The 20,256-nt window shown below is 50.7% G+C and overlaps 4 protein-coding genes across 6 annotated transcripts; 2 read left to right on the forward strand and 2 right to left on the reverse strand.

The window, feature by feature from the left end:
- Window positions 1-2,001: 2,001 nt before the first annotated feature.
- LOC135998267 (feather keratin Cos1-1/Cos1-3/Cos2-1-like) lies at window positions 2,002-7,916 on the reverse strand. Of its 2 annotated transcripts, none has more exons than XM_065651433.1 (2): window positions 7,900-7,916; window positions 2,002-2,311 (listed from the first exon to the last, which is right to left on the reverse strand). In XM_065651433.1, the coding sequence occupies exon 2, from the start codon at window positions 2,305-2,307 to the stop codon at window positions 2,002-2,004; it is 306 nt and encodes a 101-aa protein (XP_065507505.1). In that variant the 5' UTR covers window positions 2,308-2,311; window positions 7,900-7,916. The 2 variants fall into 2 exon arrangements, with proteins under 2 accessions (XP_065507505.1, XP_065507504.1); XM_065651432.1 differs by lacking the exon at window positions 7,900-7,916 and adding an exon at window positions 2,619-2,756 and having other exon boundaries at window positions 2,002-2,322.
- Window positions 7,603-8,366, forward strand: LOC135998269 (feather keratin Cos1-2-like). Its single transcript, XM_065651434.1, has 2 exons — window positions 7,603-7,743; window positions 8,040-8,366. The coding sequence occupies exons 1-2, from the start codon at window positions 7,612-7,614 to the stop codon at window positions 8,364-8,366; spliced, it is 459 nt and encodes a 152-aa protein (XP_065507506.1). The 5' UTR covers window positions 7,603-7,611.
- A 4,665-nt stretch (window positions 8,367-13,031) lies between these two features.
- Window positions 13,032-13,786, forward strand: LOC135997956 (feather keratin Cos1-1/Cos1-3/Cos2-1-like). Its single transcript, XM_065650929.1, has 2 exons — window positions 13,032-13,169; window positions 13,466-13,786. Exons 1-2 carry the CDS (start codon window positions 13,032-13,034, stop codon window positions 13,784-13,786), a joined length of 459 nt encoding a protein of 152 aa, XP_065507001.1.
- A 3,293-nt stretch (window positions 13,787-17,079) lies between these two features.
- Window positions 17,080-17,830, reverse strand: LOC135998219 (feather keratin Cos1-1/Cos1-3/Cos2-1-like). 2 transcript variants are annotated; one of them, XM_065651370.1, is made up of 2 exons: window positions 17,693-17,830; window positions 17,080-17,400 (listed from the first exon to the last, which is right to left on the reverse strand). In XM_065651370.1, exons 1-2 carry the CDS (start codon window positions 17,828-17,830, stop codon window positions 17,080-17,082), a joined length of 459 nt encoding a protein of 152 aa, XP_065507442.1. The 2 variants fall into 2 exon arrangements, with proteins under 2 accessions (XP_065507442.1, XP_065507443.1); XM_065651371.1 differs by having other exon boundaries at window positions 17,080-17,387; window positions 17,699-17,771.
- Between the last annotated feature and the right edge of the window lie 2,426 nt (window positions 17,831-20,256).

Raw genomic sequence — 20,256 nt, forward strand, 5'->3', positions numbered from 1 at the left:
AGGAAAAGTACTGGCCCTAAGCCCAGGAAGGCAAGCCCCCAGCATGGTGCCATGGACCCGCTCTGCCCTCGGCCCAGGCAGTGGACCCCAGCATGGAGCGTCTCCATGCAGAAGAGAGCTGTCACCTTAGAAGACCTAGACAATCAAGACACTCCTTTGGGTACATGTATCTGCCACTCTAGATGGAAGTCTCATATGAACCTGCTGACTCATCTTTGGGGGTTCTCATTTCCCTTGATCATGACTGTCCTTCTAGAGAAGAAGTTCAAAGGTTCATGTCCCTCTTTGCTATTCCCTGCCTGCAGAGTACATCTCTTTCAGTGAAGAAATCTTGGAAATGAGGAGGACAATAGCCATGCAGCATCCTCTTTTCTCGGCAAAAAATGTAAATCTCAGTTGCAATAAACTCTTCTGTAAATCGAGCAGAAAAGAGCTATCTCCTTCAGTCTTCCCTCAGAGGATGGGTTCTCCAGCTCTTTGGTCCAAATCAATGCATACACAAGCGTGGTAGTGGCTCCTGGATAACGGTCAGCGAAGGCTGAGTCAAGGGTGTTGGATACACGCAGTGGTTTTCTTGATGCAAAACAGCCAGGCACAGAAGTGGCACCTGCATGAAGATCACGATGATCCCAATGCCCGTGCTACCAGGGCTTGCAAGAAGCAGATTTTCTCTCTCATGGGAGTGTTGCAATGGAGAAGTTTGCATATGGTGACATCACAATTAAAGGACATAAGTGAGAGAATCGAACATCAAAATGGCTGTGTCAGCCAGCAGGCAACACAGATGATTTTCCTCAAGGCAAAGAAAGTCTCCATCATTTTTGACACAACAGTGGTGGTGTATCAGGTCTCCACAAAGGAAATACGAGGAGACAGAAAAATGGAGGTCATTCTCCACCAGGGTTAGAAGATACGTGGAGAAGATAATGGCACATGGGGCCATGCGACCACCTTGGGAGGGATGGGAAGCCCAGGGGAATGAGATCAATTACAGGTGTCTTGTTCCCTTTTGCCATGGTCCAGTACATGACCAGAAGGAATCGGCTGTCCAGACAAGAGGGAAGGAGCAAAGCTGTGGTGGGTTAGATCTACTATTTCAGTTGCTTTCAGAAGGACCAAACACCTTTGTTTCTGACTGAGAGAACCCACTTGCCCCAGATAAAGATCTGACCATAACAGGGCTCAGGTGTGGATGTGGACCAGAGCAGAAAGGACCTGGCAGAATTCTGACCAACACTTCTGCTCTGCTGGAACTCACCATTGCCATGGAATGGCAGATACCCGTTGCATGTAATTGGATGTGTGACAGTTCCTGGGTGCATTGGTTTCTTAATTGCCTCCTTCTTAATTGCTTATTTTAAATGACCAAAGTGCCTATTAGTTCTAATGCAGACCATGGCTGGAGAATACATCTAGTGTGACTGGGAAGAGCATAGAATGTTGAGTAAGAAATGCCAATGTCTTTACCCAAGGAAGCTAAGCAAGTAGAGTGTGTAAGTCACTAAGTTGACTGTCTGTCGAAAGCAACTCCCGTCAGTTTACCTATGAAAACATGAAATTGATTTATCGTGGTGTAAAGTGACAAATTCCACTGCAGGGAGTCCCACCCTCCCCTTCATCCGCATTTTTCCCTGAGCAGAACGGAAGTGTTACCTGAGAGCAAGAGAGGACTTGGAGGCCCAGGCTGGGATGCAGCATAACTTTAATGAGTCTCAAGAAGAAAAGGAGGTGGCTCACAGGGAGCAGCATGGACACACAAGGATGAGGAGAAACTCCTGCAGGGAGTCATTCTGCCTGCCCTGCAGAGGGAGGGAGGCCAACAGGTCACTGCTAGGTGGGCCTTGGGAGACAGAATCAGCAGAGGAAAGAGACAGAGACACAAGTGGAAGAAGGAAACAATGGTTCAAAGCTTGGAATGCAAAACCATGGATCTCTATCTCCATTCGAGGACCATGTTGCAAGGTCTTGAGAGGTTCTTGCCCAAAGTAGTTGCCAGCAGCTTTAGCAGGGTCGACATCTGTTGCCACAGTAGCGGCTGGTAATGCAGGAGAGGTCAAAGCCTCCAGAGTTGATGGGAACTCCCTCAGAGCTGAGGATGCTGCCAACAGCAGCGGAGGTGGAGGAGCCCACAACGGTGTTCTGCGGGAAAGAGCTGAGGATGGGGCCGGGCAGGGTCACCACCACAGGGGAGGGCTCAATGACAACAGTGGAACTCTGGCACTGCCTGACACAGGGCTCATTGCAGCTGTTGGCCAGTGGGGTCGGACCACAAGGCTGGCAGGGCACGCACGGGTTGCAGCAGGACATGTCTCTGGGCCAAAGCTTCGCCTGGGTGAGAGAATAGGAGGAAGCAGAGCATGAGAGGTTGGTCATGAGAAGCAGCACTGCACCCAACCACAGTGGAGCCAAGGCACCTGCCGGTCCAGCATACGCTGCCAACCTCATATCCCAGGAGCCACCCCCACTAAGGCCCAGCCTCTCTCTGCAGAAGACCTTCTCTCTCCTTTCCTCTCCCATGAGAAGCATATCCCACCCCAGGGCCAGGGCAGTCACTATCAGCTGAGACACACATTAAGGAAAGACACCTGATCCAGAAGGAGCACGAGAAGAGGCTTCACACTCACCTGATTCCCAAGGAGAAGGAGGCAAGAGAAGTGGATGAGAGAGCAGAGAGTTGGGTTGCCTTTTATAGCAGTCCTGCACTGCCTCAGGCCCAGGCAGCCTTTGTGGAAGTAATAGTTTTCTGACAAGCTCATGGTGAATTTAAAACACGCCAGCTAATGGTATGGGCTGTGTCCTGGTTTCCTGCAGTGCCGCCTTCTCATTTCGTGGCATCTGTCACGTACTTTCCTATACGAAAGCTTATTCTGTAAGTGCCGGGATTAGAAGCCTAAGGATTTGCAGGTTGGACACATGTCTGCATGTATTTCTTTTTAGTTCACGCCCATTCCCTCACGGACGCTTCTTTAGAAGTCTGGATGAGAAATCCCAGGATTTCCGGGGCAAGGATGCGTCCTTGTGTTCAGAAGACAGGGACTAAGAGCCAGAGGGGTCCAGTGGAGGCAGGTGATGTCAGCCTGGGGAATTCTGGTGGGTTATTTTGAATGATCTTACTGACAGCAAGGGTCTCAGCCTCTCCCAGGCCTGCAATCCTTGGCTCATCCCCAAGGGCTCCTGTGACTGTGTGCACTGCCCTCTCTCATTCTCTCCCGGCTCCCTCCCCCAGTCATTGACTGTTGTATTCCCGGGCAGGTGGGCTACACTTTATGTTTTCATCTCTCTTCCCCTCTAAGCTGCCCTCAGGAGGAAATTGCAACCTCTTTGGCCTTCTCCTGTCTCTGGGCAGTCTGTGGGTCCCAGAGACTTCTCGAGCAATGCTGCCAGTGCTTCTGTCCTGCTTAGAGTGCCCCGTCCCTGCTCTGGAGGGGAGGTCCCCAGCAGTTCCTCAGTCACATCCACTGCTATGTGCTCATCTGCAATAATGTGCCTGTTAGTGTGATTGTGTACCAGTCTGTGTGATTCTCCGCATGCACATCCATGTGCTTGTCTGCCTGGCTGTGCACACACCTGTGTGTCTCTGGTAGGACCATATTTCTATTTACCTGCACAATCCGTTGCACATCGCTAGCCTTGTGCACATTTGCTTGTGTCTGTGCATCTCCCATCGCTGTATACGTAGTTGTGCATGACCGTTCCAAGGCCCTCATTGACGCTCCTCCGCATCAGCGCCAGGCCTTGACACAGTCTCAGTCCCTCGTCTGAGAGGGAAGGGACAGGGCCACAGTACTCTGGTCTCAATGAGGAGAACGCCCAGCCCTGGACAACTTATTTCATGTTGGCTCCAGGAAGCTTCAAAAGGGCTTAGCTGTTTCCCAGGGTCCTTGCTCCTGACTCCTGTAAAATCTTTGAGGTTACAGGATTCACCTGGCTCCATGACTGTCCAGAGCCAGGAGCTATGGGAAAGGGAATGAGGCTTGGGGAGCCTGGGAGGAGGAAGGTGGTGAACATGAGGCATGTGTAGCCACTGGCACCCGTAAAGAGCATTGATGCTGGAAAGAGCCAAGGATGCCAAGTGCCAACAACACTAGATAAGTCCAGCTGTGCCATAAGGTCTCTTTCCAAGCCTCTAATGAGACACTGACTCAAAACAGTTCTGACAAACACTTAGCCATGGCTGAGATGCAGGAGATGTAGCTTCTGGGCCCCATGGCCTGGAGAAGGAGAGAGGAACTCCAGCATCAGCTAGCATCACCACACAGGGGAAACCACACACTGACGCTCCTCTGAAGAGCTTTTCACAGAATCACAGAATCACAGTATATTCGGAGTTGGAAGGGACCTCTGCACGTCGTCTAGTCCAACCCAACTTCTAACGCAAGTACACCTATAGCAGATTGCACAGGAATGCGTCCAGGTGGGTGCTGAATTTCTCCAGAGAAGGAGACTCCACAACCTCTCTGGGCAGCCTGTTCCCGTGCTCTGTCACCGTAGAAGAAAAGAAGCTTTTCCTCATATTCAGATGGAACCTCTTCTGCTTCAGTCTGTGCCCGTTGCCTATCATCGTATCATTGGGCACCACTGAAAGGATTCTGTTACCACCATCTTGACACCCACCCTTGAGATATTTGTGAACATTGAGAAGGTCGCCTCTCAGCCTTCTCTTCTCCAGGCTGAACCGACACAGCTCTCTCAGTCTCTCCTCATAAGAAAGATGCTCTAGGCCCTGATCGTCTTTGTAGCCCACCGCTGGACTCCATCCAATAATTCCTTGTCCTTCTTAAACTGGGGGCCCAGAACTGCATGCTTTTCCTTAAATGCAAGCATTCTGGCTCACACCACAGTGCCTTTCCTCTTCCAGAAATGATGGCAGAGACATCCTGCTCAGGATCCTCAAAGTGCTCTGGGAGATGGCCCATCCCCTGCATAGGACACCTCTCAGCAGTGGACAGAAGAGGGCACCTCTGGACTGGCTGGGCTGGGGGTTTTGACTGTGCGCTGCTCTACATCTGGTTTCCATCAGGCAACTGTGGGGAAATACTTCTCCCCTTGTGGGATTTGGGGTCCACTGAGCCACCCAAAAAGTTGGGAACTCTGCAGTGAGTGACCAGTGGTGGAAAGGGGGCACAGGGGCTCTGACTGCTTTGCAGAACTTTACTGCTGTGTCCCATCCCACTTGTGCATCCGCAGCTGCAAAGAAAAGCTTCTTCACTGTGGAGGTGGTCCAACACTGGAACAGGTTGTTCAGAGAGGTGAAGATACTCCAATCTGGTCTAGATAGAGCTCTTAGACAACATGCTCTAGCTGACCCTACTCTAGCAGAGGCCTTGGGCAAGGTGATCTTCAGAGGCGCCTTCCAACCTCAACAGTTCCATGATTCTGTGAAATGCTTAGCTCAAGGTGCAGCAGCCACACAGGGAAATTCAGGTTTCATTCAGGGCCAGCACACAGGGCCCCTGAATTGAATTGTCCCCCATCACTGCAATTCTCTTCTGTCCATTTCCTCCCCAGGCCCATGCTGAAGTGCAACAAAGCACATGTGCCCACCCCTTAAGGAGACACTGCTGCAGCCCTGTCCAAAATGTCTCTCCAGAGCTATTCTCACTTCTTAGCCAAGCACCCTTGACACGGGTGGCTTATGCAGTGTGTGCCTTTGGGCCCAAGGCCATGTGAAGACAGAAGAAAAACCAGCTTCAACTGGTCACTGTCTCAAACAGTTCAGTCACCTTCTTCACCTTAAGAACAAGATGAATGGGAATTCCTTCTTCTCTTCCCCCTTGTCCTATATGAAAGGGTCCAACCTTCAAGGATATCTCTGTTGATACTAGTTCCTTGGTCTTTCATATTGATATTATCGCCCACATAGAAAGAACACATAGAAAGCTGAAATAAAGCATGGAAATGATAGACACTCATGACACTTCTAACTACCATAACTGTTGCAAATCCAAGAAGACCTTGGCTGGCTTCCAGGCACCCACCCAGCTGGATGCTCTCTCCTTCCTTTATGGAATAGGAGGAGAAGGTAACGTGAAAATGGTCATGGGTCCAGATAAAGACAGGAGGATTACCCATCAATGATCATTAGGGACAAAATAGACCTGACTTGGAGAAGATGCATTTAAATTATTAACAATAAGACACAAAGACGGATGGTGGAAAACAATCAAAATAACCTTAAGAATTTCCCTGCATTCCTTAACTCCTTTTAACAGATTCAGCTCTATATGATCCACTCTTACACAATACAGTGGCATGCAGAATAGAGGGTTGTGGTCAATACACAAGAGTTCTGTTCTAATCAAATACAGACTTTGGCTCACCTACTCATGAAAATCATCAGAGTGTTTGTGGCTTTCCCTAATCCACATGTACCTGCATTCCCAGACACAGGTGAATGGGCCCTCAGACTCAGCTTTTTGTATGGAGGATGGGGAAGCCCTTGGCTTGAACAGCAAAGGAGTTTGACTGAAAAGTGTTTGACTCTCCCTAATGCACCCAGAGATTTTGTCCTCCATCTCAGAGCAGAGCTACACCTAGACCCCAGCCTAATACCCACTTGATGAGAGCTGTCAGCCACTGCCTCACTCAGCACCAGGCTGACGAGCTGCAGAAATACATCTGGCATTGGCATGGACATGAGGAGCCTGTGTCCCATCCCAGTCACCAGCAAATCTACATCAACAGGGTATCACCACAGGGACAATGTCCTGCACAGATGGGCAAGGTTTCTTGGACTTTCTCCCTGTTTTTAAAGCAAGAAAGGGAGGGTGCAGGAGGCAGAGACTGCATTTCGGTTCTCTGAACACCTCTCTGCCAGGACAAAGACACCACCGTTCAGCTGCAGATGGGCTCCTTCTGGCAAGGTCAACCTACTGCTCTGTGGTGCTCATGGACACACCATGGGAGAGTCCCCCACTGTGGCCTGCATCATCCTGATGATGAAGGTCACAGAGGTATGCAGGTGTGCCCATGTAAAAATCTGTACGCTCACAGAAAGCCAGGAATGCATCAGCAAGTGGAGACTTTGCTAAGAAAATGGTGGGGACCACTGTGGTAGAAAAGGATGCAATTCCAAAGGGAAAACCAGGCCCCAAACAAGCTCCTGGTGTTTCCTGAGGACCTGCGGAGAGTGCACAGGGAGGGCATGAGGCAAAGGAGCCCAGAAAAATCATCCTGAGGGCACTGTAAGTGTTCCAATAGTATCAGACACTCCCAGCAGAGGCCCACCTGCGTGCAACAAGGAGCAACCATCAGAGAGGTGGAGGGAGCAAAAGAAAAGGATATGGTATGTTTTCCTAAATGGCAAATAGATGGCAAATAGGTGGGAAACGTAAGTGTGTTGCCCATTTTCCAACAACTTTGCCACAAAGAAGCTCACAGGAATGACCCAGCTGCACATCATCTGCCTGCACAGGATGCCACCAGCACTTGAACTGAGAATTCTGCCTGTGCTGACGTCTGTCTGCTCTGGAAATCCTGTGCCTTTCATCCCAACACTTACAGAGGCCTTCATAAGGGAAAGTATGTGGCAGAAGCCAGGAAATGAAAAGGCGACACTGCAGGAAACCAGGACACAGCCCATATCATTAGCTGGCATGTTTTGCCTTCAACATGAACTTGTCGGAAAATTATTACTTCCACAAAGGATGCCTGGGCCTGAGGCAGTGCAGGACTCCTATAAAAGGCAGCCCAACTCTCTGCTCTCTCATCCACTTCTCTCGCCTCCTTCTCCTTGGGAATCAGGTAAGTATGAAGCCTCTTCTCCTCCTGCTTCAGAATCAGGTGTCTTTCCTCAATGTGTGTCTCAGCTGAAAGGGTCTGTCCTGGCCCTGGGGTGGGAGCTGCATCTCATGGGAGAGGGAAGGGGAGAGAAAGTCTTCTGCAGAGAGAGGCTGGAACTTAGCGGGAGTGGCTCCTGGGATTTGAGGTTGGCAGCGTATGCTGGACCGGCAGGTGCCTTGGCTCAACTGTGTTTTGGTGCAGAGCTGCTTCCCATGACCAACCCCTCGTGCTATGCTTCCTCCTGTCCTATCTCCCAGGTGAACCTCTGGCCACAAGACATGTCCTGCTGCAACCCGTGCGTGCCCTGCCAGCCTTGTTGTCCGACCCCACTGTTCAACAGCTGCAATGAGCCCTGTGTCAGGCAGTGCCAGAGTTCCACCGTTGTCATTGAGCCCTCCCCCGTGGTGGTGACCCTGCCTGGCCCCATCCTCAGCTCTTTCCCACAGAACACCGTTGTGGGCTCCTCCACCTCCGCTGCTGTTGGCAGCATCCTCAGCTCTGAGGGAGTTCCCATCAACTCTGGGGGCTTTGATCTCTCCTGCATTACCAGCCGCTACTGTGGCAGCAGATGTCGACCCTGCTAAAGCTGCTGGCAACATCTTTGGGAAGAACCTCCCAAGACCTTGCAACATGGTTCTTGAGAGGAAATAGAGATCCATGGCATTGCGTTCAGAGCTTTGATTCATTTTTTCCTTCTTCCAGTCATATCTCTCTTTCTTTCTCCTGCTGATTCTATCTCCCAAGGCCAGCCTAGCAGTGACCTGTTGACCTCCCTCCCTCTGCAGGGCAGGCAGAATGACTCCCTGCAGGAGTTTCTCCTCATCCTTGTGTGTCTCCATGGTGCTCCCTGTGAGCCACCTCCTTTTCTTCTTGAGACCATTAAAGCTGTGCTGCATCCAAGCCTGGGCCTCCAAGTCCTCTTTTGCTCTTAGGCAACTCTTCCAGTCTGCTCATGAAAAAATGTGGATGAAGGGGAGGGTGGGACTCCCTGCAGTGGATTTTGTCACTTTGCAACACAGGAAATCAATTTCATATTTTCAGGGATAAACTTTGCCAGGTCCTTTCTGCTCTCCCTTTCTGGGAGTCAATCATTCCATAGCAATGCTGAGTTCCAGCAGAGAAGAAATGCTCTGGTCCACAACCACACCTTAGCCCTGGTGTGGTCAGGCCTTTATCTGGGGTGAGTTCTCTCAGGCAGAAACAGGGGCGAGTTTGTCCATCTGGCAGCAACAGAAATAATAGATTTAACCCACCACATCTTAGCTCCTTCCCTCTTGTCTGGGTTCTGATTCCTTCTGGTCATGTACTGGGCTATGTCAAAGGAGAACAAGACACCTGTAACTCATCTCAAACCCCTGGGCTTCCCATCCCTCCCATGGTCCCATGTGCCATTATCTTCTCCACGTATCTTCTGACCCTGGTGGAGAATGAAGTCCATTTTTCTGTCTCTTCACATTTCCTTTGTGGAGACCTGATACACTATCACTATTTTGTTAGATATTATGGAGACTTTCCTTGCCATGAAGAAAATATTTTGTGTTGCCTGCTGGCTGGCACAGTCGTTTTGATGTTTTCCTGTCTTCCTGGCTTCCACTAAGTTCATGATCCTTTCAGTGATGTCCTTTAGTTGTGATATCACCATATGCATAATTCTCCATTGCCACACTCCCATGAGAGACAAAATCTCGTTCCTGCAAGCCCTGGTAGCACGAGCATTCAGATTGTGGTCATCTTCACACTGATGCCACTTCTGCTGCTTGACCCTTCCTCATCAAGAAAACCACTGCTGGGATCCCACACCCTTGACTCAGCCTTCGCTGATCCTTATCCAGGAGCTACCACCACTCTTGTGTATGCATTGATTTGGACCAAAGGGCTGGAGAAACTGTCCTCTGAGGGAAGACTGAAGTCTTTTCACCCGGGAGAACAGAAGGCTCAGGGATCCACATCTCAGTATTCCTGTACTTAATGGGTATCTAGGAGTGTAGAGGCTCTTTCATTCACAAGGAGCCAGGTGGAGAAGACAAGGGCCAATGAATACAAGTTGCATTAGGACAGGTTTTATCTTGACAGAAGAAATACCATTTTTACAGTAAGAACAATCCTTCACTGGAATGACATTCCAGGGATATGGCAGACTCCCCATCGCTGGAAGTTTCCAAGACGTGATTGGACAGAGTAGTAGTTAATCTCATCTTGTCTCTCTTTCCCATGAAAGATTGGACCATGTGATCTTTAAAGGTCTCTTCCAATATGGAATATTCCATGATTCTATGACCTCTCAATGATGTCCTTCAATCATGATGAATTCATCTGAATGCTGGTCCCTTTGTCCTGACAAAGAGGTGCTCAGAGAACTGAAATGGAGTATCTGCCTCCTGCACCAACTCTTTCTAGCTTTACGAACTGAGACAAAGGCCAAGAAACCCTGAACACTTGGGCAGGCCATTGTCACTGCAGTGATACCCTGCTGATGCAGTGTTGCATAGGATATTTTCAACATAGGGTATGGACAGAAGAGAATTGCAGTGATGGGGGACAATTCAATTCAGGGGCCCTGTGTGCTGGCCCTGAATGAAACCTGAATTTCCCTGTGTGGCTGCTGCACCTTGAGCTAAGCATTTCACAGAATCATGGAACTGTTGAGGTTGGAAGGCGCCTCTGAAGATCACCTTGCCCAAGGCCTCTGCTAGAGTAGGGTCAGCTAGAGCATGTTGTCTAAGAGCTCTATCTAGACCGGATTGGAGTATCTTCACCTCTCTGAACAACCTGTTCCAGTGTTGGACCACCTCCACAGTGAAGAAGCTTTTCTTTGCAGCTGCGGATGCACAAGTGGGATGGGACACAGCAGTAAAGTTCTGCAAAGCAGTCAGAGCCCCTGTGCCCCCTTTCCACCACTGGTCACTCACTGCAGAGTTCCCAACTTTTTGGGTGGCTCAGTGGACCCCAAATCCCACAAGGGGAGAAGTATTTCCCCACAGTTGCCTGATGGAAACCAGATGTAGAGCAGCGCACAGTCAAAACCCCCAGCCCAGCCAGTCCAGAGGTGCCCTCTTCTGTCCACTGCTGAGAGGTGTCCTATGCAGGGGATGGGCCATCTCCCAGAGCACTTTGAGGATCCTGAGCAGGATGTCTCTGCCATCATTTCTGGAAGAGGAAAGGCACTGTGGTGTGAGCCAGAATGCTTGCATTTAAGGAAAAGCATGCAGTTCTGGGCCCCCAGTTTAAGAAGGACAAGGAATTATTGGATGGAGTCCAGCGGTGGGCTACAAAGACGATCAGGGCCTAGAGCATCTTTCTTATGAGGAGAGACTGAGAGAGCTGTGTCGGTTCAGCCTGGAGAAGAGAAGGCTGAGAGGCGACCTTCTCAATGTTCACAAATATCTCAAGGGTGGGTGTCAAGATGGTGGTAACAGAATCCTTTCAGTGGTGCCCAATGATACGATGATAGGCAACGGGCACAGACTGAAGCAGAAGAGGTTCCATCTGAATATGAGGAAAAGCTTCTTTTCTTCTACGGTGACAGAGCACGGGAACAGGCTGCCCAGAGAGGTTGTGGAGTCTCCTTCTCTGGAGAAATTCAGCACCCACCTGGACGCATTCCTGTGCAATCTGCTATAGGTGTACTTGCGTTAGAAGTTGGGTTGGACTAGACGACGTGCAGAGGTCCCTTCCAACTCCGAATATACTGTGATTCTGTGATTCTGTGAAAAGCTCTTCAGAGGAGCGTCAGTGTGTGGTTTCCCCTGTGTGGTGATGCTAGCTGATGCTGGAGTTCCTCTCTCCTTCTCCAGGCCATGGGGCCCAGAAGCTACATCTCCTGCATCTCAGCCATGGCTAAGTGTTTGTCAGAACTGTTTTGAGTCAGTGTCTCATTAGAGGCTTGGAAAGAGACCTTATGGCACAGCTGGACTTATCTAGTGTTGTTGGCACTTGGCATCCTTGGCTCTTTCCAGCATCAATGCTCTTTACGGGTGCCAGTGGCTACACATGCCTCATGTTCACCACCTTCCTCCTCCCAGGCTCCCCAAGCCTCATTCCCTTTCCCATAGCTCCTGGCTCTGGACAGTCATGGAGCCAGGTGAATCCTGTAACCTCAAAGATTTTACAGGAGTCAGGAGCAAGGACCCTGGGAAACAGCTAAGCCCTTTTGAAGCTTCCTGGAGCCAACATGAAATAAGTTGTCCAGGGCTGGGCGTTCTCCTCATTGAGACCAGAGTACTGTGGCCCTGTCCCTTCCCTCTCAGACGAGGGACTGAGACTGTGTCAAGGCCTGGCGCTGATGCGGAGGAGCGTCAATGAGGGCCTTGGAACGGTCATGCACAACTACGTATACAGCGATGGGAGATGCACAGACACAAGCAAATGTGCACAAGGCTAGCGATGTGCAACGGATTGTGCAGGTAAATAGAAATATGGTCCTACCAGAGACACACAGGTGTGTGCACAGCCAGGCAGACAAGCACATGGATGTGCATGCGGAGAATCACACAGACTGGTACACAATCACACTAACAGGCACATTATTGCAGATGAGCACATAGCAGTGGATGTGACTGAGGAACTGCTGGGGACCTCCCCTCCAGAGCAGGGACGGGGCACTCTAAGCAGGACAGAAGCACTGGCAGCATTGCTCGAGAAGTCTCTGGGACCCACAGACTGCCCAGAGACAGGAGAAGGCCAAAGAGGTTGCAATTTCCTCCTGAGGGCAGCTTAGAGGGGAAGAGAGATGAAAACATAAAGTGTAGCCCACCTGCCCGGGAATACAACAGTCAATGACTGGGGGAGGGAGCCGGGAGAGAATGAGAGAGGGCAGTGCACACAGTCACAGGAGCCCTTGGGGATGAGCCAAGGATTGCAGGCCTGGGAGAGGCTGAGACCCTTGCTGTCAGTAAGATCATTCAAAATAACCCACCAGAATTCCCCAGGCTGACATCACCTGCCTCCACTGGACCCCTCTGGCTCTTAGTCCCTGTCTTCTGAACACAAGGACGCATCCTTGCCCCAGAAATCCTGGGATTTCTCATCCAGACTTCTAAAGAAGCGTCCGTGAGGGAATGGGCGTGAACTAAAAAGAAATACATGCAGACATGTGTCCAACCTGCAAATCCTTAGGCTTCTAATCCCGGCACTTACAGAATAAGCTTTCGTATAGGAAAGTACGTGACAGATGCCACGAAATGAGAAGGCGGCACTGCAGGAAACCAGGACACAGCCCATACCATTAGCTGGCGTGTTTTAAATTCACCATGAGCTTGTCAGAAAACTATTACTTCCACAAAGGCTGCCTGGGCCTGAGGCAGTGCAGGACTGCTATAAAAGGCAACCCAACTCTCTGCTCTCTCATCCACTTCTCTTGCCTCCTTCTCCTTGGGAATCAGGTGAGTGTGAAGCCTCTTCTCGTGCTCCTTCTGGATCAGGTGTCTTTCCTTAATGTGTGTCTCAGCTGATAGTGACTGCCCTGGCCCTGGGGTGGGATATGCTTCTCATGGGAGAGGAAAGGAGAGAGAAGGTCTTCTGCAGAGAGAGGCTGGGCCTTAGTGGGGGTGGCTCCTGGGATATGAGGTTGGCAGCGTATGCTGGACCGGCAGGTGCCTTGGCTCCACTGTGGTTGGGTGCAGTGCTGCTTCTCATGACCAACCTCTCATGCTCTGCTTCCTCCTATTCTCTCACCCAGGCGAAGCTTTGGCCCAGAGACATGTCCTGCTGCAACCCGTGCGTGCCCTGCCAGCCTTGTGGTCCGACCCCACTGGCCAACAGCTGCAATGAGCCCTGTGTCAGGCAGTGCCAGAGTTCCACTGTTGTCATTGAGCCCTCCCCTGTGGTGGTGACCCTGCCCGGCCCCATCCTCAGCTCTTTCCCGCAGAACACCGTTGTGGGCTCCTCCACCTCCGCTGCTGTTGGCAGCATCCTCAGCTCTGAGGGAGTTCCCATCAACTCTGGAGGCTTTGACCTCTCCTGCATTACCAGCCGCTACTGTGGCAACAGATGTCGACCCTGCTAAAGCTGCTGGCAACTACTTTGGGCAAGAACCTCTCAAGACCTTGCAACATGGTCCTCGAATGGAGATAGAGATCCATGGTTTTGCATTCCAAGCTTTGAACCATTGTTTCCTTCTTCCACTTGTGTCTCTGTCTCTTTCCTCTGCTGATTCTGTCTCCCAAGGCCCACCTAGCAGTGACCTGTTGGCCTCCCTCCCTCTGCAGGGCAGGCAGAATGACTCCCTGCAGGAGTTTCTCCTCATCCTTGTGTGTCCATGCTGCTCCCTGTGAGCCACCTCCTTTTCTTCTTGAGACTCATTAAAGTTATGCTGCATCCCAGCCTGGGCCTCCAAGTCCTCTCTTGCTCTCAGGTAACACTTCCGTTCTGCTCAGGGAAAAATGCGGATGAAGGGGAGGGTGGGACTCCCTGCAGTGGAATTTGTCACTTTACACCACGATAAATCAATTTCATGTTTTCATAGGTAAACTGACGGGAGTTGCTTTCGACAGACAGTCAACTTAGTGACTTACACACTCTACTTGCTTAGCTTCCTTGGGTAAAGACATTGGCATTTCTTACTCAACATTCTATGCTCTTCCCAGTCACACTAGATGTATTCTCCAGCCATGGTCTGCATTAGAACTAATAGGCACTTTGGTCATTTAAAATAAGCAATTAAGAAGGAGGCAATTAAGAAACCAATGCACCCAGGAACTGTCACACATCCAATTACATGCAACGGGTATCTGCCATTCCATGGCAATGGTGAGTTCCAGCAGAGCAGAAGTGTTGGTCAGAATTCTGCCAGGTCCTTTCTGCTCTGGTCCACATCCACACCTGAGCCCTGTTATGGTCAGATCTTTATCTGGGGCAAGTGGGTTCTCTCAGTCAGAAACAAAGGTGTTTGGTCCTTCTGAAAGCAACTGAAATAGTAGATCTAACCCACCACAGCTTTGCTCCTTCCCTCTTGTCTGGACAGCCGATTCCTTCTGGTCATGTACTGGACCATGGCAAAAGGGAACAAGACACCTGTAATTGATCTCATTCCCCTGGGCTTCCCATCCCTCCCAAGGTGGTCGCATGGCCCCATGTGCCATTATCTTCTCCACGTATCTTCTAACCCTGGTGGAGAATGACCTCCATTTTTCTGTCTCCTCGTATTTCCTTTGTGGAGACCTGATACACCACCACTGTTGTGTCAAAAATGATGGAGACTTTCTTTGCCTTGAGGAAAATCATCTGTGTTGCCTGCTGGCTGACACAGCCATTTTGATGTTCGATTCTCTCACTTATGTCCTTTAATTGTGATGTCACCATATGCAAACTTCTCCATTGCAACACTCCCATGAGAGAGAAAATCTGCTTCTCGCAAGCCCTGGTAGCACGGGCATTGGGATCATCGTGATCTTCATGCAGGTGCCACTTCTGTGCCTGGCTGTTTTGCATCAAGAAAACCACTGCGTGTATCCAACACCCTTGACTCAGCCTTCGCTGACCGTTATCCAGGAGCCACTACCACGCTTGTGTATGCATTGATTTGGACCAAAGAGCTGGAGAACCCATCCTCTGAGGGAAGACTGAAGGAGATAGCTCTTTTCTGCTCGATTTACAGAAGAGTTTATTGCAACTGAGATTTACATTTTTTGCCGAGAAAAGAGGATGCTGCATGGCTATTGTCCTCCTCATTTCCAAGATTTCTTCACTGAAAGAGATGTACTCTGCAGGCAGGGAATAGCAAAGAGGGACATGAACCTTTGAACTTCTTCTCTAGAAGGACAGTCATGATCAAGGGAAATGAGAACCCCCAAAGATGAGTCAGCAGGTTCATATGAGACTTCCATCTAGAGTGGCAGATACATGTACCCAAAGGAGTGTCTTGATTGTCTAGGTCTTCTAAGGTGACAGCTCTCTTCTGCATGGAGACGCTCCATGCTGGGGTCCACTGCCTGGGCCGAGGGCAGAGCGGGTCCATGGCACCATGCTGGGGGCTTGCCTTCCTGGGCTTAGGGCCAGTACTTTTCCTCCCAGCCTAACCGCCAAGACCAGTGCTGTTTATGGGAGAGCCTGGTGTGGGGAGAGGTGTCCTACCATGAGGGCACAGCCCTGCACTTTGATGTGCCCATGTGGTTCCCAGGGGTGTTCAGGGTCTCTTGCAGGACAGCTCTCCAACAGCCAAGGACTGCACTAAACAGAGAAGGGTCACAAAGACAATCAACGGAATAAGGATCTGCAGCATAAGGGAAGGCTGAAAGAACTGGATTTGTTCAGGTTTGAGAAGTTTAGTGGAGACCTCAGCATCGTGCTCCAGTGTTTCAAGGGTGCCTTGAAAGAAAATGGAAACTCCCTTTTTGCAAGCAGTCACATGGAAAAGACGAGGGGTAATAGGTACAAGCTACTCCTGGGAGGAATCTGACTGAACACCAGAGCAAAATTATTCATGGTGAGAACAGGACACATTAGAATAATATGTCCAGAGAAGTGCTGGATTCTAAAACTTTGGACACCCGTACGATGCAGTTAAACAGAGTACTGGACCGTCTTGTCTAGGCTGTGCTTTTGCCAAGAAATGTTGGTCCAGGTCATCCTTTTGATCTGTTCCATCGTGGTATTCTATGATGATGGTGCAGATGCATGTCTGGAGTGCAGCTGGGCCCTCCCAGGTGCTGAAGGAATATATGAGGTACATATCTCCCTGCGCCCATGTGTGTTGGCCATGCACACTGGATCAGGTAATGGAGGGGAAGGAATGAGAGAGATGACGCTGTAGGCTCTCCCAAGGTATTGCTGTTTCCCAGCCCCACTCCTGCCACCCTTTGGAGCCATTTCATCACTTAAGGCCATTGGCTATGGAGCAGCCATGAATGTATTCTCAGATCCAAGGGGAAGGGCACAAAACAAAATCCGCTGCAGGGAGTCCCACCCTCCCATTCCTCCACTGTTTCCCCTGAGCGGACTGGAAGAGTTGCCTCAAAACAAAGGAGAATTCAAAGGCCCAGGCTTGGATGCAGCACAACTTTAATGAGTCTCAAGAAGAAAAGGAGGTGGTTCACAGGGAGCACCACGGGCAGCTGCAAGGATGTGGTGAAACTCCGGCAGGGTGTCCATTTGCCTGCCCTGCAGAGGGAGAGAGACCAACAGGTCCCCACTAGGCTGGCCTTGGAGACAGAATCAGCAGGGGAAAGAATGAGAGATGAGAGTCGAAGAAGGAAACAGTGGTTCAAAGCTCCGAATGCAATGTCATGGAAATCTATCTCCTTTCAGGGACCGTGTTCAAAGGTCTTGGGAGTTCCTTGCCCAAAGTAGTTGCCAGCAGCTTTAGCAGGGTCGACATCTGTTGCCACAGTAGCGGCTGGTAATGTAGGAGAGGTCAAAGCCCCCGGAGTTGATGGGCACTCCCTCCGAGCTGAGGATGCTGCCAACAGCAGCGGAGGTGGAGGAGCCCACAACGGTGTTCTGTGGGAAAGAGCTGAGGATGGGGCCGGGCAGGGTCACCACCACGGGGGAGGGCTCAATGACAACAGTGGAGCTCTGGCACTGCCTGACACAGGGCTCATTGCAGCTGTTGGCCAGTGGGGTCGGGCCACAGGGCTGGCAGGGCAGACACGGGTTGCAGCAGGACATGTCTCTGGGCCAAAGCTTCACCTGGGTGAGAAGAGAGAAGGAAGCATAGCATGGGGACACATGTGAAGCAGCACTGCACCCAACCACAGGAGAGCCAAGACACCTCCTGGCCCAGCATACGCTGCCCAGCTCAAATGCCAGGAGCCACCTCCACTACATCCCAGGCTCTCTCTGCAGAAGACTTCCTCTCCCCTTCCCTCTCCCATGAGAAGCAGCTCCCATTCCAGGGCCAGGACAGACCCTATCACCTGAGACCCACATTGGGGAGAGACACCTGATCCTGAAGGAGGAGGAGAAGGGGTTTCACACTCACCTGATTCCCAAGGAGAAGGAGGTGAGAGAAGTGGATGAGAGAGCAGAGAGTTGGGTTGCCTTTTACAGCAGTCCTGCACTGCCTCAGGCCCAGGCAGCCTTTGTGGAAGTAATAATTTTCTGACAAGCTCATGGTGAATGCAAAACACGCCAGCTAATCATATGGGCTGTGTCCTGGTTTCCTGCACTGCCGCCTTTTCATTTCCTGGCATCTGCCACGTTCTTTCTCATATGAAGTTTCCTGTAAGTGCTGGGATGAAAGGCACAAGCATAAGTTGTAGCCAAAGCTCTGGTGGCGTCCTGTGCAGGTAGGTGATGTGCACCTGGATCATTCCTGTGGGTTTCTTTGTGGCAAAGTTTTCCGGAAATGGGCAATGCTCTTATGTTTCCCATCTGGTGCCCAAGGACTGCCATTTTGGACAACATGCCTTATCCTTTTCTGTTGCTCCCACCACCTCCTTGACAGTTACTCCTTGTTGCACACATGTGGGCCTCTGATGGGAGTGTCTGACACTATTGCAACAGTGCCTTCAGGATGATTTTGCTGGAGTCCTTTGTCTCATGCCCTCTCTGAGCACTCTCTGCAGGTCCTCAGGGAATGCCAGGATCATGTCTGGGGCCTGGTTTTCCCTGGGGTACTTGAATCCCTTTATACCACTCTGGTCCCCAGCATCTCCTCAGCAGAGTCCCCACTTACTGATCACAGGATCACAGAATCACAGAATGTTAGGGATTGGAAGGGACCTCGAAAGATCATCTAGTCCAATCCCCCTGCCAGAGCAGGAACACCTAGGTGAGGTTACACAGGAAGGCATCCAGGCGGGTTTTGAATGTCTCCAGAGAAGGAGAATCCACAACCTCCCTGGGCAGCCTGTTCCAGTGTTCCGTCACCCTCACTGAGAAGAAGTTTCTTCTCAAATTTAAGTGGAACCTCTTGTGTTCCAGCTTGAACCCATTACCCCTTGTCTTACTGTTGGTTGTCACCGAGAAGAGCCTGGCTCCATCCTCGTGACACCCACCCTTTATATATTTATAAACATTGATGAGGTCACCCCTCAGTCTCCTCTTCTCCAAGCTAAAGAGACCCAGCTCCCTTAAGCCTTTCTTCATAAGGGAGATGCTCCACTCCCTTAATCATCTTTGTGGCCCTGCGCTGGACTCTCTCCAGCAGTTCCCTGTCCTTCTTGAACTGAGGGGCCCAGAACTGGACACAATATTCCAGATGAGGTCTCACCAGGGCAGAGTAGAGGGGAAGGAGAACCTCTCTCGACCTACTAACCACCCCCCTTCTAATACACCCCAGGATGCCATTGGCCTTCTTGGCCACAAGGGCACAGTGCTGGCTCATGGTCATCCTGCTGTCCACCAGGACCCCCAGGTCCCTTTCCCCTACACTGCTCTCTAATAGGTCATTCCCCAACCTATACTGGAACCTGGGGTTGTTCCTGCCCAGATGTAAGACTCTACATTTTCCCTTGTTATATTTCATTAATTTTTTCCCCGCCCAACTCTCTAGCCTGTCCAGATCTCGCTGGATGGCAGCACTGCCTTCTGGTGTGTCAGCCACTCCTCCCAGCTTGGTGTCATCAGCAAACTTGCTGATAGTACACTCAATTCCCTCATCCAAGTCATTGATGAATATATTGAACAGTATTGGTCCCAGTACTGACCCTTGAGGCACTCCACTAGATACAGGCCTCCAACCAGACTCTGCCCCATTGATCACGACTCTCTGGCTTCTCTCCTTCAGCCAGTTTGCAGTCCACCTCACTACCCGATCATCCAGTCCACACTTCCTCAGTTTAGCCATGAGGATGCTGTGGGAGACGGTGTCAAATGCTTTGCTGAAGTCAAGGTAGACCACATCCACTGCTCTGCCATCGTTAATCCACCTTGTTACGTCTTCATAAAAGGCTATGAGGTTGGTCAAACACGACTTCCCCTTGGTGAAGCCATGTTGACTGTCCCTGATGATCCTCTCATCCTTGATATGTCTTAAGATGGCACCAAGGATAAGGTGTTCCATCACTTTCCCAGGGATGGAGGTGAGGCTGACCGGTCTATAGTTGCCCGGGTCCTCCTTCTTGCCCTTTTTGAAGACCGGAGTGACATTTGCTTTCCTCCAGTCCTCAGGCACCTCTCCCGTTTCCCAAGACTTGGCAAAGATGATGGAAAGCGGTCCAGCAATGACTTCAGCCAGCTCCCTCAGCACCCACGGGTGCATCCCATCTGGACCCATGGATTTATGGGTGTCCAGATTGCTTAACTGGTCCCTAACCCAGTCCTCATCAACTGAGGCAAACTCCTCCATTGCCCTGCCTTCCTCTGGGGCCTCAGGGGTACGGGGCTCCTCAGGACAGCCTCCGGCAGAGTAGACAGAGACAAAGAAGGCATTCAGTAATTCTGCCTTCTCTGTATCTTCTGTCACCAGGGCACCCACCCCGTTCATCAGTGGGCCTACATTGCCTCTGGTGTTAGTTGTATCTGCCATGTATTTGAAGAAGCTCTTCCTGTTGTCCTTGACCCCTCTCGCCAGGTTTAACTCTAAGGAGGCCTTAG

The sequence above is a fragment of the Caloenas nicobarica genome, chromosome 24 (genome assembly GCF_036013445.1).
Source record: "Caloenas nicobarica isolate bCalNic1 chromosome 24, bCalNic1.hap1, whole genome shotgun sequence".
Taxonomy (NCBI): domain Eukaryota; kingdom Metazoa; phylum Chordata; class Aves; order Columbiformes; family Columbidae; genus Caloenas; species Caloenas nicobarica.

Coding starts and splice junctions, on each gene's coding strand:
- LOC135997956 (XM_065650929.1), top strand. CDS start 13,032: ATGAGCTTGTCAGAAAACTATTACTTCCACAAAGGCTGCCTGGGCCTG. Junction 13,170..13,465: donor TCCTTGGGAATCAGGTGAGT/GTGAAGCCTCTT, acceptor ACCCAGGCGAAG/CTTTGGCCCAGAGACATGTC.
- LOC135998269 (XM_065651434.1), top strand. CDS start 7,612: ATGAACTTGTCGGAAAATTATTACTTCCACAAAGGATGCCTGGGCCTG. Junction 7,744..8,039: donor TCCTTCTCCTTGGGAATCAG/GTAAGTATGAAG, acceptor CCTATCTCCCAG/GTGAACCTCTGGCCACAAGA.
- LOC135998267 (XM_065651432.1), bottom strand. CDS start 2,756: ATGAGCTTGTCAGAAAACTATTACTTCCACAAAGGCTGCCTGGGCCTG. Junction 2,323..2,618: donor TCCTTGGGAATCAGGTGAGT/GTGAAGCCTCTT, acceptor ACCCAGGCGAAG/CTTTGGCCCAGAGACATGTC.
- LOC135998219 (XM_065651370.1), bottom strand. CDS start 17,830: ATGAGCTTGTCAGAAAATTATTACTTCCACAAAGGCTGCCTGGGCCTG. Junction 17,401..17,692: donor TCCTTGGGAATCAGGTGAGT/GTGAAACCCCTT, acceptor ACCCAGGTGAAG/CTTTGGCCCAGAGACATGTC.